This window comes from Typopeltis vanoorti, chromosome 15 (assembly GCF_054136105.1).
Source record: "Typopeltis vanoorti isolate ZY-2024b chromosome 15, IOZ_Tvanoo_1.0, whole genome shotgun sequence".
Taxonomy (NCBI): domain Eukaryota; kingdom Metazoa; phylum Arthropoda; class Arachnida; order Uropygi; family Thelyphonidae; genus Typopeltis; species Typopeltis vanoorti.
The window spans coordinates 75,949,138-75,965,077 of NC_143563.1; the positions used below are offsets into that span (position 1 = coordinate 75,949,138).

A 15,940-nucleotide genomic window follows, 5' to 3' on the forward strand; every position below is an offset into this window, starting at 1 on the left:
AAATAAAAAAAAAATAATAATAATAAAATAAACAGGCACTGTCAGTCAAAAAAATGATGGTTACTACTTCTGGGACCAAAAAGAGCTCTTGCATGTTGATTTTCTTCAGTGAGGAACTACAATTAATGCTAATGTGCACTATGAAATGCTGAAGAAACTCAGACAAACAATTCAGAACAAAAGACGAGGAATGCTGTCATAAGGAATCATGCTTTTGCATGATCTTGCAAATTCACATTGTGGCTCGAACTGTTCAGCAAATTCAGAAGTTTAGGTGGAAACTTTTCTACTACCCACCCTATAGCCTCAACCTTGCACAGTGATTGCCTCTTGTTCCTGCATATGAAGCAGTGGTTCCATGTGGGCGCTTGGAAGGAGATGAGGAACTGAAGAACAGCGTGACTCAGTGCTTGAACTCACTAACAGCAGACTTATTTTTTTTTGATGAGATATGAAGAAGCTGGTGCCACAACACCAAAAATGCCAGGAAGTCAACAGGAACTATGTGGAAAATAAATTATATATATGTAGATATTTTAGTATATAATAAAACTTTCTTCTTTTCTACTAGTTTTGCTTTTCATTCTTGACCAGACTTTACTTTCTGGATGCACCTCATATTTTCTATTCAAGACACATAAAGAGCATGATGAATATTATTGACCCACCTGTTTCAAAGCTACAGCTACTGAAGCAATCCCATGATTATGTGGACCTCCTTGCAAGCTTGGAAAAACTGCAAAATCAATTTCCTGTTGGAAATTGTACTTTATTTCTTTTCCATGTTTATCAACTTCCTTTATGCCTTTTCGATAAAATATCATACCTGCTCTAATTGAAATATAGATATAACAAGCTTGTACAGTAATGCACATTATTTTTACAGCTAAAACAAGATTTAATATTCATCAATTCATAAATATCATTAAAATGTTATGATATTTATTATATTCAATATAATATTCTACAATACAATACAATAGCATTATTAAAATACAATGAAGTTCATTAACAATGAATAACCATCATGGTGCAAATTTGAATGCAGTTAACATTGGTTATGCCAAAAAATTCCACAACAACTCTTCAGCAAAAAACAAAAATTCTGAAGAAACATTTGAGTGCCATATGTATTATGCCTTTGTAATATAGAAGAATTGTTTCTTTTAAGGTTACACGGTGATCAGCACTCATTTTGTAAATTTAGGGACACAAAAACACACGTGTTGAAGAGATTATTTTATTAATTACTAATAAAATAAAACTTGACGTTTCGACCCCTGTATCGAGGTCATCAGCGGAAGAATACAAGTGTATAAGGAACCAAGCTATATGCTCATGCCCTGTATACTGGTACACTAAATCTACGTAGTTAATTAATCCTTTTCCCTAGCCTGACCTCTAGTGATAAAAAATAAAAAAATAAATAATAAAATAAAAATAAATAAAAATAATAAATAAAATAAAATAAATAAATACAACTACAATAAACTGCTAAAGTCCTCATGTATTAATATTCTTCTGGATAGTTCTGACTGTTATAATATGATTTCTTTCAGTTGCTGTTGAATGTTACAAACACTTCACCAGGTTGTCTTCTTGTAGTGGAATTTTTCTATGGCTAGTTTAGGTTGTTATACAGGTTGTAGATGGGTCCTCCACATTCTTGAAATGGTTAGGACATCTCAACAAAAATGATGGCCTAACCATTTCAAGAATGTGGAGGACCCATCTACAACCTGTATAACAACCTAAACTAGCCATAGAAAAATCCCACTACAAGAAGACAACCCGGTGAAGTGTTTGTAACATTCAACAGCAACTGAAAGAAATCATATTATAACAATCAGACTATCCAGAAGAATATTAATACATGAGGACTTTAGCAGTTTATTGTAGTTGTATTTATTATTTTTTATTTTTTTTATTTTATTTTATTATTTATTTTTTATCACTAGAGGTCAGGCTAGGGAAAAGGATTAATTAACTACATAGATTTAGTTTACCAGTATACAGGGCATGAGCATGTAGTTTGGTTCCTTATACACTTGTATTCTTCCGATGATGACCTCGATACAGGGGTCGAAACGTCAAGTTTTATTTTATTAGTAATTAATAAAATGATCTGTTCAACAAGTGTGTTTTTGTGTCCCTAAATTTACAAATATAATATAGGAGAAGATGTTATTCTAAGTCTGCTTCGTGTACTGTAATATTACACTGTTTACTATTAACAAAAAATCTGCTGACACATTCTTCTATGCAAATAATGTCAAGTTCAATCCTAATGTCTTCATTTTTAACATGATTCTACCATTGATGCCATCTATTCAGGCCCCTAATTTTTCTAAGAACTCTCATATTCATGGTCTCAAATCAAGTGTTTTATTTCTAAACAATTCTCAGATCCATAACTTAAAACTGGTTTGAACACAGTCTTGTTCAAACCAGTTAATAGATAATTTGGTGTTTTGGTTAATTTCTCTCTTCTTCCATATAAATTTGTTCAGCTAGCTACCCACCATACCAGCTTTGCTTATTCTGTTGTCTATTTCCAGATTTAACCTGCCATCTTCACTAAAAAATATGCCAAAATGGCAGAAATATTTAATTTGTTCTATAGGATCTCCATTCAGAATGTAGCTGAAGTGTTCTATGTTCTTGCTGATTTTCATGCTACATTTGTTACAGCTGTTAATCAATTTAGTTAGAGAATCTTGGAGACCTGCACTAGATGTATTCAGGAGTACAACTGCATAACAATCTGCATAAAGCAAAGAGCCAAGTTTGACATCTACAATTCTAATATCAGGCTTAATAGTGGAGATAATGTGCATCCTTGTCTTACCCCTGATTTTACATCAAACTATCTTCCTGTATTTCCTTCAATTCTAACTGATGACCGACAACTTAAATATAGACTATGTATTGCTTTGTATAATGTTCCATTCACCCCATATAATTGTAGTGTTTTGAAAAAGCTTTCCTCTGGGCACCTTGTCATATACCATTTCCAGATCTACAAAACAAGGATCTGTACTTTGGTAGAGATCCTTATCATATTACCATGATTTCTCAACTATCCATAAAAATAAACTATAGTGAAAATCTGATCTTGTCAATCTCTATTTGGCCTGAACCCAGCTTGTTCTTCTCCAAGTTTCTCTCTTTTTTTTTTTTTTTTTTTTTTTTTTTTTTTTTTTTTTTTTTATAGATGGGGTACTATGAGAGCTCTACTCTAATCATTGGGAATTCAAACTTCTCTCCAGGCCCTCTGAATTATGCAGTATAGCCACTGCAAAACTTTCATACCTCCATACTTAAACATTTCTGGTCAAATATCATCTACTCCAGCTGCCTATCCACATTCAAGTTTTTTACAGCTTTTTCTACCTCAAGTATTGATATGTACTCCTCTTTGCATTCCTCCTGAAAATTTTCTAGTACAGTTCTGTCACTGCTTGGTTCATTTAGCAGTCTTTCAAAGTAATTACTCTAGACATCTAGGAACTTCTTTAGAATTTTTTATTTTTTTTTTTGGTAGTAGTATTTCTATAACTCACTTCTTGTAGTGAGGGTTATTTCTGTAGTCCTCACCATGAAGAATTAATTTTTAATCCTCCATTAATACATATCTACCTAAACAATGAATGGAACAAGAATCAGCTGATCAAATTGTATTCTGCGTTGGCTTACATTAAAACAAGACATTGCAATTTTCATCAGGAAATAGGATAAACAGCAAAGTCAGCTACTGGAAACTAACTTACCATCAGAATTTAAGACATGCCCTTTGATGCAAGAAGTATCAATGGAAAAGCAGAACTGGCAGAAAATTTAAAGTGCTATGCTAACATAATCAGCATTACTGAAAAATAAATAAGCTTCTGAATTATCAAATACAAGATGACATATTCAGGCAATAATTATTAGGGAAAGGAACAAGTGGAAATATTCAACACTAAACAAGAACATAATCTTGAATGGTAGCAATATCAGGTTAAGTGATGTTGACAAACACTAAAATGAGAGATTGGACAATGGGATTTGTGCCTTTGGTACTGCTAAGGAAGATGTGATGACAGATGACAAAGAAAAACCTGTCTTTGTTGGAGATCTAAATATTAGAGCAAGGAATGAATACCAGACACACAAATGTATTTGGAAAATTTGGAGAAAAGAGCAAAGATAACAATAATAATGGTAAGTACCTGCTCAATTTCTGTTCAGGACATGAATAATCATTATTAATACCAAGTTCCAACATAAAGTTGTGCAGAAATTCACACAGAGAGAAAGCCTATAAGGAAAGTCTCCCTGACTATGTTATATTATTATTGCCGAGAGGAAGCGCTCGCCATTTAGTTTTGAGCAGGAAGAAATTGAATATCGTATTGAAAAGAAAAGTGTGCAAGAAAGTTTAAAAAAGAAAGTCAGGCATATTTCAGAGGTGAACTGTAAACCCAAATTTAAAAATATTATTAAACAAAAAAAAAAAAGAGTTTTGAAAACAAAAATCAAACCTTGGTGCATGTCTGGAAATTAAAACAGTCAACGTTTTCTTCAGTCTGCCAGTGAGTCTCCAAGTCTGATTTTTGTTTTTAAGACAATCATTTTTGAAGTTTTCTGCAAAGATAGAAAAATCAGAACTCAATAGTGAACATAGAAAGTTAAGGAGGCAGTCATGTAAAAAATAAAGAATATCAGAAGCACCTGGTCAGCATATACACAAGATAATACAGAGAAAAATGTAAGAAAGCAAAGCAATCTATAAAATGTGGATAAAAAAGTATGGGAAGTGAATGGTAAGAATAAAGAGGATAAATATCACAAAAGTGGCAAAATGTTCTGGATTAAAGACTTAGAAGAAAGATAATCTGTGAAAGGTATAAGAAATTACAAAGATGATACAAAATCTGAGATTTCTGGATATCTTGAGTGGCTTATCTAAGATCTTGAGAGAATACCACCCTGCTGTCACTGAAAGCCTGAAGTGGTCTCAATGGTGATAAGTACATTACACTAGGCATAAGTGGAGGTGTGCAACTGTGAATGTGCAACAGCTTTCTTCTCAATATGTTGCATCACTCCATCATACAGTTTTGTAATTTATGCACTGCTGCAATACAGCTGCCAGTGATGGTCATTCAGGATTCAGAAAGTAAAAAATGCTTACATTTGTGCATTCTAAAAATTAGAAATTCTATCCATTCATCTACTAGTTCATGATTTTTTCTTTTTGGCTTTTATCTCAAATGAAACTTACTAGATGACCTGCCATAATTTTTCAGGATGTACAAGAAAACACTGATTACACTTACATTCACTGCACAACCAATAATTAAAGCTATTTCATTATTGGTCATGTTAGTGAAAAACACAACTAACAAACTTAATTATACTTTATGTATTTATTAACATTTTATTCCATGCTGGCGGTAAGGCTTATACATTGGCCATAACTATAATTTTTAAAGAAATTATCAAAAGTAATATTAACTACAATAAATTTAATTTATATTTCCAATATTTCAGCAAAATCAAATTGTTATCATCAGGGAACACAATACAATATGGTATGTGCATGCAGGCACTGCATAGAGTAATGAGGCTGAAGTATGGTTACATCACCATGATTAATCATGATTATACACTAAAACTTGCCTTTTTGCTTAAAGGTTGCTCAACCTCCTTCCCTTACACTATTATTATGATCTGATCTGTGTATTGGTACACAGATCAGATCACTTCAGAGACTCCTTAAATTGGCCACCTACTTAACTGTTGAAATTAATAATAAACTAGAACCATACAATTCTAGACTCTCCCAGATATATGTGGACTACCCAAACTATAGATGCCACTGATTCACCCACATACAAATCAGCCAAACATTTAGCCAAAGTGCTTCCACAATATACTGACAAAACTCCATCACACAAGAAACAGTATGAAAAACCTCACATTCCAGCACACTGACATTATAGTCAGTTTTGATGTCTCCTCTCTGTTCACCGATGTCCCACTTAGAGGCACTTTAGACCTTATTCAACTTGAATTACCTCCAGATATATCAGCCCTGTTTAAATTCACCATCATGAACTCTGGCTAATATGTTTGGTAAGAAAAATTCTACAAATAGAGAGAACAGCCATGGGCTCTCTGCTTTCTCCCCCCCCTCTCCAGATAATTACTTCATGGAGACCTTTGAAGACAAAGGCTAAAACTTTGCCCAGCTGTTTGACTACTCTTCCTAGATGTGTTCTCGATTTGGCCACATTGTCTGGGTAATCAACCCTTTTTTAAACACATCTAAACAATCAATCCCAGGATCCAGTTCACCTTAGAAAAGGAACATAACAATAGTCTCCCCTTCTGAGACACTTTAATTACATGCCAGCCTGATGGATTTATGACATTCTCCATTTGCAACCCCCCCCCCCCACACACACACTGGTAGATACATTCACAAAGTCATCCCCTCCCCAATGGTATTATTAGTAGTAGTAGTACCCTAAGATCCCAGGGAGTCAGACTCATCATCATACTGTGCCTTAAACACGTTAAAATTTTCTGCAGACACCACACTCTCAGGCAAGACATTCCAAATCATTCACAACTGCATGCAAAAAATCTGCTTCTCACTCCCTTGTTCACACCCTCCTTATTCAGCTTCCAGGGATAAACTCTTGTTCTCCCTGATCTCCCACCATTTTATGAAAAACCACTTCAACATTGATCCTGTAATAACCTCTTAACAACTTGTACATCACTATCATATCATCCTTTTCCCTTCTATCCACTAGACTCTATAAATTGCATTTTCTCAACCTTTCTTCATATTCAACTTTCCAGAGGTCAGAAACTCTCTTAATCAGTTGCCTCTGGACCCCTTCCAATATCTCATCATCCTTTTGAAAACCAGGTGACCAAATCTGCACACAGTAGTCCATGTGTGGCCTAACCAGAGGCTTATACAATGGAACAAGAATCTCCTTACTTCTACAAATCAATGTCCTTTGCATCATTCCCAGAATTTGTTGTGTTGTCCTCACAATTTTGGCAACGTGTCCTCCAAATTTCAGATCCCTACCCACCATCACCCCAAGATCTCTTATTTTCTTCACTTCCAACAATATAACCCCACCAAGAGTAAATTCTACATCCCATCTTTGTTTTCCAAATTTTAAAACCTTACATTTTGCAACATTGAGCATCCCAACAACCATGTCCATTCACTCAATCTATTCAAGTCTTCTTGTAAGGCCACAACATCTGCTCTACTCCTAATAGTTCATCCCAACTTTGCATCTCTGCAAACAACTGTATATCCCCATTCAAATCCTTCCCATTATCATTAACATACAGGTTAAACAGCAACGGCCCTAAAACAGACCCCTGAGGCACACCACTGGTGACTCCTATTCAGGGATATTGCTCCCCCATACACAACTTGCTGATACCTATGAGATAGCCAATCTCTGATCCAATACACCAGTCTAATATTCAAACCCATCTGCTCTAGTTTGAATATCAATTTATCATATGATAATCTATCAAAGGCTTTGCAAAGTCTAAATATACTACAGTGTATCCATCACCCATGTCAAATGCTAGTTACCTTATTGTAATAAATAATTGCATTATTGTCAACCTAATTCTGGATCCTGATTCTCAACCAGCCTTTCCAACCCTTTAACCACAACACTTTACACACAGATTGGCCTATAATTTGATGTTTGAATTCTGTCACCTCCTTTATGAAGTGGTGCAATATTGCCTTCCTTCCACTCCTTTGGAACTTCATCCAGTGCTAGATTCATAACAAACAAATATGTCAAGGCAGATACCAACTCTGGCACATTCTATCATAGTACATGGTGATATACAGGGTATCCCAAAATTCACGCAAGTAATTTTGATAGAAAACACAGGTTTTTAATTAAAAATTGATTTCTTATTGATTCATAAAGTATACAGTATAGGGTTATGCATGGAATAGCATATCAGGTAAATGGCTTCCACGGCTTTGCTGACACATACGCACTCTTTTGTTGAAATTTTCCATGACTGTTTTGCATAAATGTGGCTGAATTTCGTTGATACAGAGCTCAATTTCCTCCTTCAAGGCATGGGTGGTCATGGGCTTGTTGGCATAAACCTTAGACTTCAAAAAACCCCAAAGAAAAAAGCGGCGTTAAGTCACATGATCTGGGCGGCCAATTCTGATCACCAAAATGGGAAATTACACGACCAGGAAATGACTCATGCAGTAATTGAATTGTTTCTCGAGCTGTATGGCATGTGGCACCGTCTTGTTGAAACCACATGTCATCCACATCCATATCTTGCAATTTAGGCACAAAAAACTGGATTATCATGTCGCGATAGCGAGCACCATTAACTGTTATTGCCTTACCAGCAGCATTTTCGAAGAAGAATGGACCAATGATGCCTCCAGCCCAAAATCCACAAACAGTGACACGTTGTGGATGCATTTGTTTCTCAACAATCACTCGTGGATTTTCTGAACCCCAAATGCGACAATTTTGTCGATTAACGAAGCCATCAAGATGAAAATGAGCCTCATCGCTGAAGATGATTTTGTTCGAAAAATAAGCATCCACTTGTTGTTGTTCCATAATCCATTCAACGAACTCTCTTCGCTGTGTGTGGTCAGTAGGCTTCAGTTCTTGAGTCAATTGAACTTTGTAAGCATAAAGATGCAAATCTTTCATGAGAATACGCTGTAGAGAGCTTCTCGAAATGCCCAATTCAAGACCACGGTGCCGAATTGATGTTCCTGGACTCTCAGCAACACTCTCACGAACTGCTTCGATGTTTTCTGTTGAACGACTTGTTGAAGGACAGCCAGAGTGTATAAGATCACTAATTGATCCAGTTTCCTTGAATTTTTTAATTAATCTTTTCACAGTTAATGAAGTTAAATCACTATTCCGACCATATTTTGTACGCAAATTGCGAACTGTAGCTTCCAAACCTTCATTATTTTTAAAATATTGCTTAACAATGAAAATGCGTAGTTCTTTCGTGTAGCGCTCCATTTTTAATAATCCTGAACTGTCAGCTGTCACGCTGTCTTTTTTTTTTCTCGTTGGCAACACTTTACCGCACAAATGGTGCTAAATTTAAATCTTGCATGAATTTTGGGACACCCTTTATATTATCAAGTTCCACAACCTTATTAACATCAAGTTTGCTTAATTCCCCATATACTTCTTGCTCACTTACAGTCAGTCTCTTCTCATCATCAACTGCTCTCAAACTCTCCATGATGTCATATTGACAAGAATGAAAGACCTTTATGAATTGCTCATTAAAATCTCAACTATATCCTATGCAGCAGTTGTTCTTATACCATTTAATCCAATCAATGTCAACCTTCCATAATCATTTTTTTTTTCTTTTTTTTTGCTGGCTACATATCGAAAGAACTCCCTAAAATTCTTTTTGGCTTCATTAGCTAACTGCTACTCATACTTCACTTTTGCTACCTTTACCAACCAAGTCACCCTCCTTGCCTGTTCTTGGTATCCCTCATGGAATTGATTATTGATTAATGAATTTGGTTTGATAATTAGAATAGTAACAGTGCCCTCTCCATTGAACTTAACCACATTCTCAAAGCCTTTTTATCCAATGGCTACAATTACCACCATATCCAAAAGATATTTAAATCCTATAACCACCCTCCCCCTCCCCCCCCTCTCCAGAACAGAGACTACACCAAAGCTATCACCATATATGAAGAGCACATCTGAAAAACTAACTAAAATCCTTAAAAAAATACAACCTTATAACCATTTACAGACTATATAAAAAATTGGTATCCCTTATCCACTCCACCAATGACCAGCCACAGTCTCTAGACCTGCCAGGTGTTTACCCGGTCCCTGGCAATTGTAAACTATGCTTTGGACACCTGTCACAGAATATGCTGGAAGATGGTCAAGCTACTCCACTGCGGCAAACATAACTACAAAAAACTCTTCATTGAATCTGCATCTGCCCTAAGAAACTACCTAAACTTCAACAAATTTGGTTGCATGAAACAGCCCCAAATTTGGGAAGCTCTCGTCCTCCATACCTCAGCTCAACAGCCAAGGACACCCATTTCAGTCCACTAGGGGACACTATGAAGACTTCAAGCTTACTTTCAGTTGCAACACCCAGCCCCAATGTTCAGTGTAGTTCCCATGTTCAGATATATTGTATTGTGTTTCCAATGATGGAGATTTGACTTTGCCAAAAAGATTGCAAGTATTAATTAAATTTATTGTGGTTAATATTTGTCTACATTGTAATTTCCTTAAAAAACTACATTACTACAAAACATTTTATTCCATGCATGTGCATGGAATAAAATATGTAAAATATGTACATGCATTAATTTCTAAGGTATTTATCTCCAAACATTTGTTTAGATGGATGATTTGTGCAAATAAACAAACGTGATTGAGGTTTTAATGTTCTTTAAAGGGAAGAAATCCATTCACATCTCTTGAACAGCTGAAAGTTGAAGTGGTTGGAGAAAATAGAACTTCTGGAATGAAGGGAGAAGTGAAATTGATTAAGTAAATTTCAAGCCAGACAGTAAATGGATAAGCAAGTTCAGCAGAACATCATCCATGAAAATACACATAGAAAGACATAAGCAAAAACCAAATGCCTAGGTGAGGACTGGAACAAATCTGAGTGGGAGGGGATCATCGTTTAACTGGCTTTTGGTGCACCACCCCAAATGCATGCATGATTCCAAAGCTGAGCAGATTTGAAATTTGGTTTTGTACAGTGTCAGCACTTGTACCAGTAAAAAAAGCAATGTCATGAGAAAAGTATAATTCATTTTTTTTGGAAACTGAAGAACTATGGTTGAGATGTTTGTGCTGAGAAATGTTAGAGACATAAGTCAGCCCAAGTACAGAAATATAATGTTTGGAGAGCTGGGTATTATCAAAAGTAAAGTAAAGTGAGCTAGTTTTCATTAGCAAAGCTATGAATAGAATTTGAGGTTAGTGAGAGAAGGTCACATATACAAAAAGAAGAATGTGGATATTTGAGATGAGGAAGCCATTACCATGGCATGTAGTGGGCAACTATAAAGGAAGTTGCCCACTACATGCCTGTACAAAACACTTTTCAGTGTTTGCAATCTGAGATTGCAAACACTGAAAAGCAAACCATAAGATAGAAGTCTGCTGTGGTTCTCTAAGCCTTCTTGTAGCATATGACCTATTATGGGTGGTGGTGATGGCTAAGAGTTCAGATACGGACATGGCCCTACTGGGCTTGCATATAGCAAAGAAATTGGCTATTGATGACTTTCTCTACGGTTTCTGAAAGCAATGAAATTACAGCAATGGATATTTTGCTGTCTGGCTTTTATAACTTTTTCTTTCTTTTTTTTTTTTTTTTTTGGAATGAACTATATATAAGCTTGTTTCCATGCTATAGTGTAGACTGAACTGAAAATGTGAAATAGGTGTTAATTCTAAAGCACAAATTATAATACAGTAGGAAGAATACCATCCAAACCAGATGACTTTGTGTTCAAATGATTCAGGATTCTTCTGATTTCTGTCAAAAGACCAAAGAAGGCATGGATTACTATCATTACAAGCAAAAGTCCTTTCTTCTTTAGCAATATCAAGGTGCACTATATACACTATGAATATATATTATGTATACATATTAAGGACTGGTATGACCACTTATATTTTCTATAACTGAAGAATTTTTTTTTGTTTAAAAAAATAAGCTGCGTGAGAAAGCAGAAGGACAATGTAAATTCCACGTGTAGAAAAATACACTTGTGCATTCTAATTATCAAACAAGTCATTGGACTTGCAATGATTTTGCATACCTGCAGTGAATTCAAATATTAAATTGATTGATACAGTTTTTCCATTCTTATCTCTCCTACAGTCATCAAAAATGTTAACAAACATTACATAAAAAATGCACACAACAACTAGTCACTGTTGGTTTTATAAAATAATCATAATTTCTTTGATTTTGTTATCTCCCCCAAATATATCCTATAATGTTTAATATATGTAGGTTTTAAAATGAAGCTTTTTACAGACTTTGCATGATTCATTTCCATTTTGTTTATCCCAGGTAATTTCCAAGAAAAAAAAAATTAAATAAACAAGGCTTCTCAGATTTCTGAAATAATCCAAACATTAGTCCTTATTCGAGAAAAAAAGAATAGATGAATAGGATGCAAGATTTTCAAAAATTCTTAGAATATATTTCTGTTACCAACCTTATTTGCATCTCTCTCTTTCTCTGTGTGTGTGTGTGTGTGATGTTATTCAATATACATGGCCATTCTTATTCCAGTTTTCTGAAAACATATGACTAAAAATCCATTTATTCCTAAGTGCATAAAAATGAATTCATCTGTTTTACAAGGAAATGATCGCATCTGGTGATCTCAGAGATAAGATAAGAGCTGATGATGTTGACAAGGAAAAAAAATGGAATGAAAGTAGAATGGTAGATGGCATATATAATTCCAATGATGATCCTATTTGTCTATTACATTTAGAAAGCACTAACACATCTGATGAAGTACAAAATATATATATATATATATATATATATATATAGTGAGTTATTCCTAAATTTCCACCATTCGCAGAATGTGTTTTACACATTCTGCGAATGGTGGAAATTGAATACAGTAGAAATTACGAGCTTCTCCATCATTTCCGCTGTAAAATTCATCTTCGGTACATTCTGCATTCCCTAACTAATGACATTGTAGATTTCATAGTATAAGGGACTAAGAGATATGTTCATCAGTAATTGTAACTGGTTGTAATCCATATCTTCTTTGGTCTTTTGACAGAAAGAAATCAAAGAATCCTGAATCACTTCAACACCAAGTGATCTTCATTCTGATGGTATTCCACCTGCTGTATTATAATTTGTGCTTTAGAATTAACACCTATTTCACATTTTCAGTTCAGTCTTTCATATACTCATCTGCATCTACCCTACAGCATGGAAACAAGGCTATATATGTGTTAAAGATATCAAGCTATTTTAAATATAAACCTGGTTTTTTTTTACTCCATTTCCCAAGCAAACAGACAAGTCAGTCAAGTTTGCGCCTGCAAGTGTTGCAAGTCTAGCTGACCCTGCAGGTAGTGCAAGTCAAGGCAACTCGTGGTAAAGGTAGAATAAACTCTGATCACTATTCTTAATATTTACCCTTAATGCAAAGCACCTCCTGGAGGAGATGTATGATGCTATGTATTAAAGGCAAGGGGCCATACCCAGACTGGTTTCGAACCTTTATTGAGATCTCAGTGGGAGCCAGGCTAAGAAATACTAAGTTTTAAGTAATACAGAGCTTATAAATATTTTACCAAAACAAGTTACCATAAGGTGCTTTGACCTTGTTAAATAAAAATCTCAGGATGAGAGATAGATGTAGAGTTTTTATCTTGGGTATATGTTAAAGATACCAAGCTATTTTAAATACAAACCTGGTTTTTTACTCCATTTCCCAAGTAAGCAAACAGACAAGTCAGTCAAGTTTACGCCTGCAAGTGTTGCAAGTCTAGCTGACCTAGCAGGTAGTGCGAGTCTATTCTATCTTTACCACGAGTTGCCTTGACTTGCACTACCTGCAGGGTCAGCTAGACTTGCAACACTTGCAGGTGCAAATTTGACTGACTTGTCTGTTTGCTTACTTGGGAAATGGAGTAAAAAACCAGGTTTATATTTTAAATAGCTTGGTATCTTTAACATATATTATACCCAAGGTAAAAAACTCTCTACATCTATCTCTCATCCTGAGATTTTTATTTAATAAGGTCAAAGCACCTTATGGTAACTTGTTTTGGTAAAATATTTATAAGCTCTGTATTACTTAAAACTTAGTATTTCTTAGCCTGGCTCCCACTGACCAGATCTCAATAAAGGTCGAAACCGGTCTGGGTAGTGGCCCCTTGCCTTTGATACATAGCATCATGCATCTCCTCCAGGAGATGTGCTTTGCATTAAAGGTAAATATTAAGAATAGTGATCAGAGCTTATTCTACCTTTACTCGAATCGAGTTGCTTTGACTTGCACTACCTGCAGGGTCAGCTAGACTTGCAACACTTGCAGGTGCAAACTTGACTGACTTGTCTGTTTGCTTACCTGGGAAATGGAATAAAAAAAAAAAAAAACCAGGTTTATATTTAAAATAGCTTGGTATCTTTAAAATATATTATACCCAAGGTAAAAAACTCTCTAAGGCTATATATAGTTCATTTAAAAAAAAATTATATTTTTTTATTTGCATTGAAAAAAAAAACCAAAGAAGAAATGAAAAAAAAAGAATAGAATCCTCTTGCTCTTTGGAATTCTACATGTTTCTGAAATAAATTTATACTTAAAGGAAGACAAATATACACAACCAACAAATTTCTGCAATATGAAGTACCAGCATTTCTGTAACAATGCTGTGGAGATTATTATCATTTGCATAAAATTTAAGAACTGCTAAAACAAGTTGTTTCGCACTTAAAAAAAAAAAAACATTTTTGCAAGTGGGGAAGTTATAATTGACAATAGCACAATTTCATGATAAGGTAGGCTTGTCTTTTAACATTTCAGCAAAATTCACAAATATTGCATAATTAACAAGCTGTGTTTACATATGGCTACACATACATCTGCATATGCAGATAAGGTGACATGGTAAGTGGTATTGTCCATGTTCAATCTATCACTGTGAAACTGCTTGGTTTTCTTTTTGAATAAAAAAACAAGTTTGAACCTAGCTGAAGAGCTTCTCTCTAAAAGAACATTTTCTCTCTGGAACTATCACAAAAAGAGTTTGTCAGAAGTTATGAAGATAACACAGAACTCTGGAGAAATCATAGCCATGGGGAACAAAACAGGCATTACAATACAGAAATGGATTTATAAAAAATAGTAACTATGCTGATGACTTGTAGCAGAAATGTATTTATCTCTCAGACCATGGAATGACTTTCAAGGAACATTTGCAGGACCTGCAAATACAGTTCCAGAAAAAATACAGGAACTATTCACAAAAAATTCAGCTCCATGGTAAAATCTTTCCATCCTGCAAGTCAGAGAGAATAATAAAGGAATTTTTAGATACAAGCACAATGATATCGAAGCCATAGCAAAAATACCAAGAAATCGTCAACCGAGAAAAATGGAAAGTCCATCAGAAAAAATTCATAAGCACTGTAAAGAGTACTAAGATTGGTAGATGACAACCAACAGGCCAGAAATCCAAGAAGGTGACAACATACTGTTCAAGATGTAAAGGGCAGCCTCCCATGTGTCAGTTATGTTTTAATGTTAAACATAAACGTGAATAATCTGTAAATTTGTAACTTGTAAAATGGTGTTTTGCAAATAATGTTTTGTGTGCATATAGAAAACTGCAAACTGAGTACTGCAAGTTTCTAAAATACAGATGCATGTATATAAAAAAAGGAAACCATCTTACTGATACGTAAGAAGGTGTAACATTACATGTCACTATTATATGTGATCTTTTCTATATTTATATTTTTAATCTTTTCTGATATATTCTCTATTAAAGGTTCTCTATTATATTATTATTTTTCTTCTCAACTCTACTTTTACTTGTATTAGTTTATCTCTGCTGCCTTATTAACTCTTTATTCTTTAACTTCCTATCCTTTATTAGCTTTACTCTACGAATCAGTTGAAAGTTTATTTTTCACTTGGTTAGACTATAATAAATTTAGTTTAATCCTTTAATCCACAAGGAGATGTGTTTTGCATTACAGGAGATACTGAGATAGGAGCGAGTTGCCTGGTGTTGCCCGGAATGAGTTTCCCAGTGTTGTACTACCTTACCCCAGTCCTGAAGATATTTTCAGGTGAAAACTTTGTTTGCTCACACTTGGATAA

The 15,940-nt window shown here is 34.7% G+C and overlaps 1 protein-coding gene across 1 annotated transcript in view; it reads right to left on the bottom strand.

Annotated features, from left to right (window-relative positions):
* LOC150098903 (serine hydroxymethyltransferase, mitochondrial-like) overlaps positions 1-15,940 on the bottom strand; it is a 206,980-nt gene that overhangs the window by 63,079 nt on the left and 127,961 nt on the right. The window contains exon 8 of the mRNA XM_090405829.1: positions 669-831. Within this exon, the coding sequence (XP_090261955.1) occupies positions 669-831 (163 nt within the window). The remainder of the gene's footprint in view (positions 1-668; positions 832-15,940) is intronic.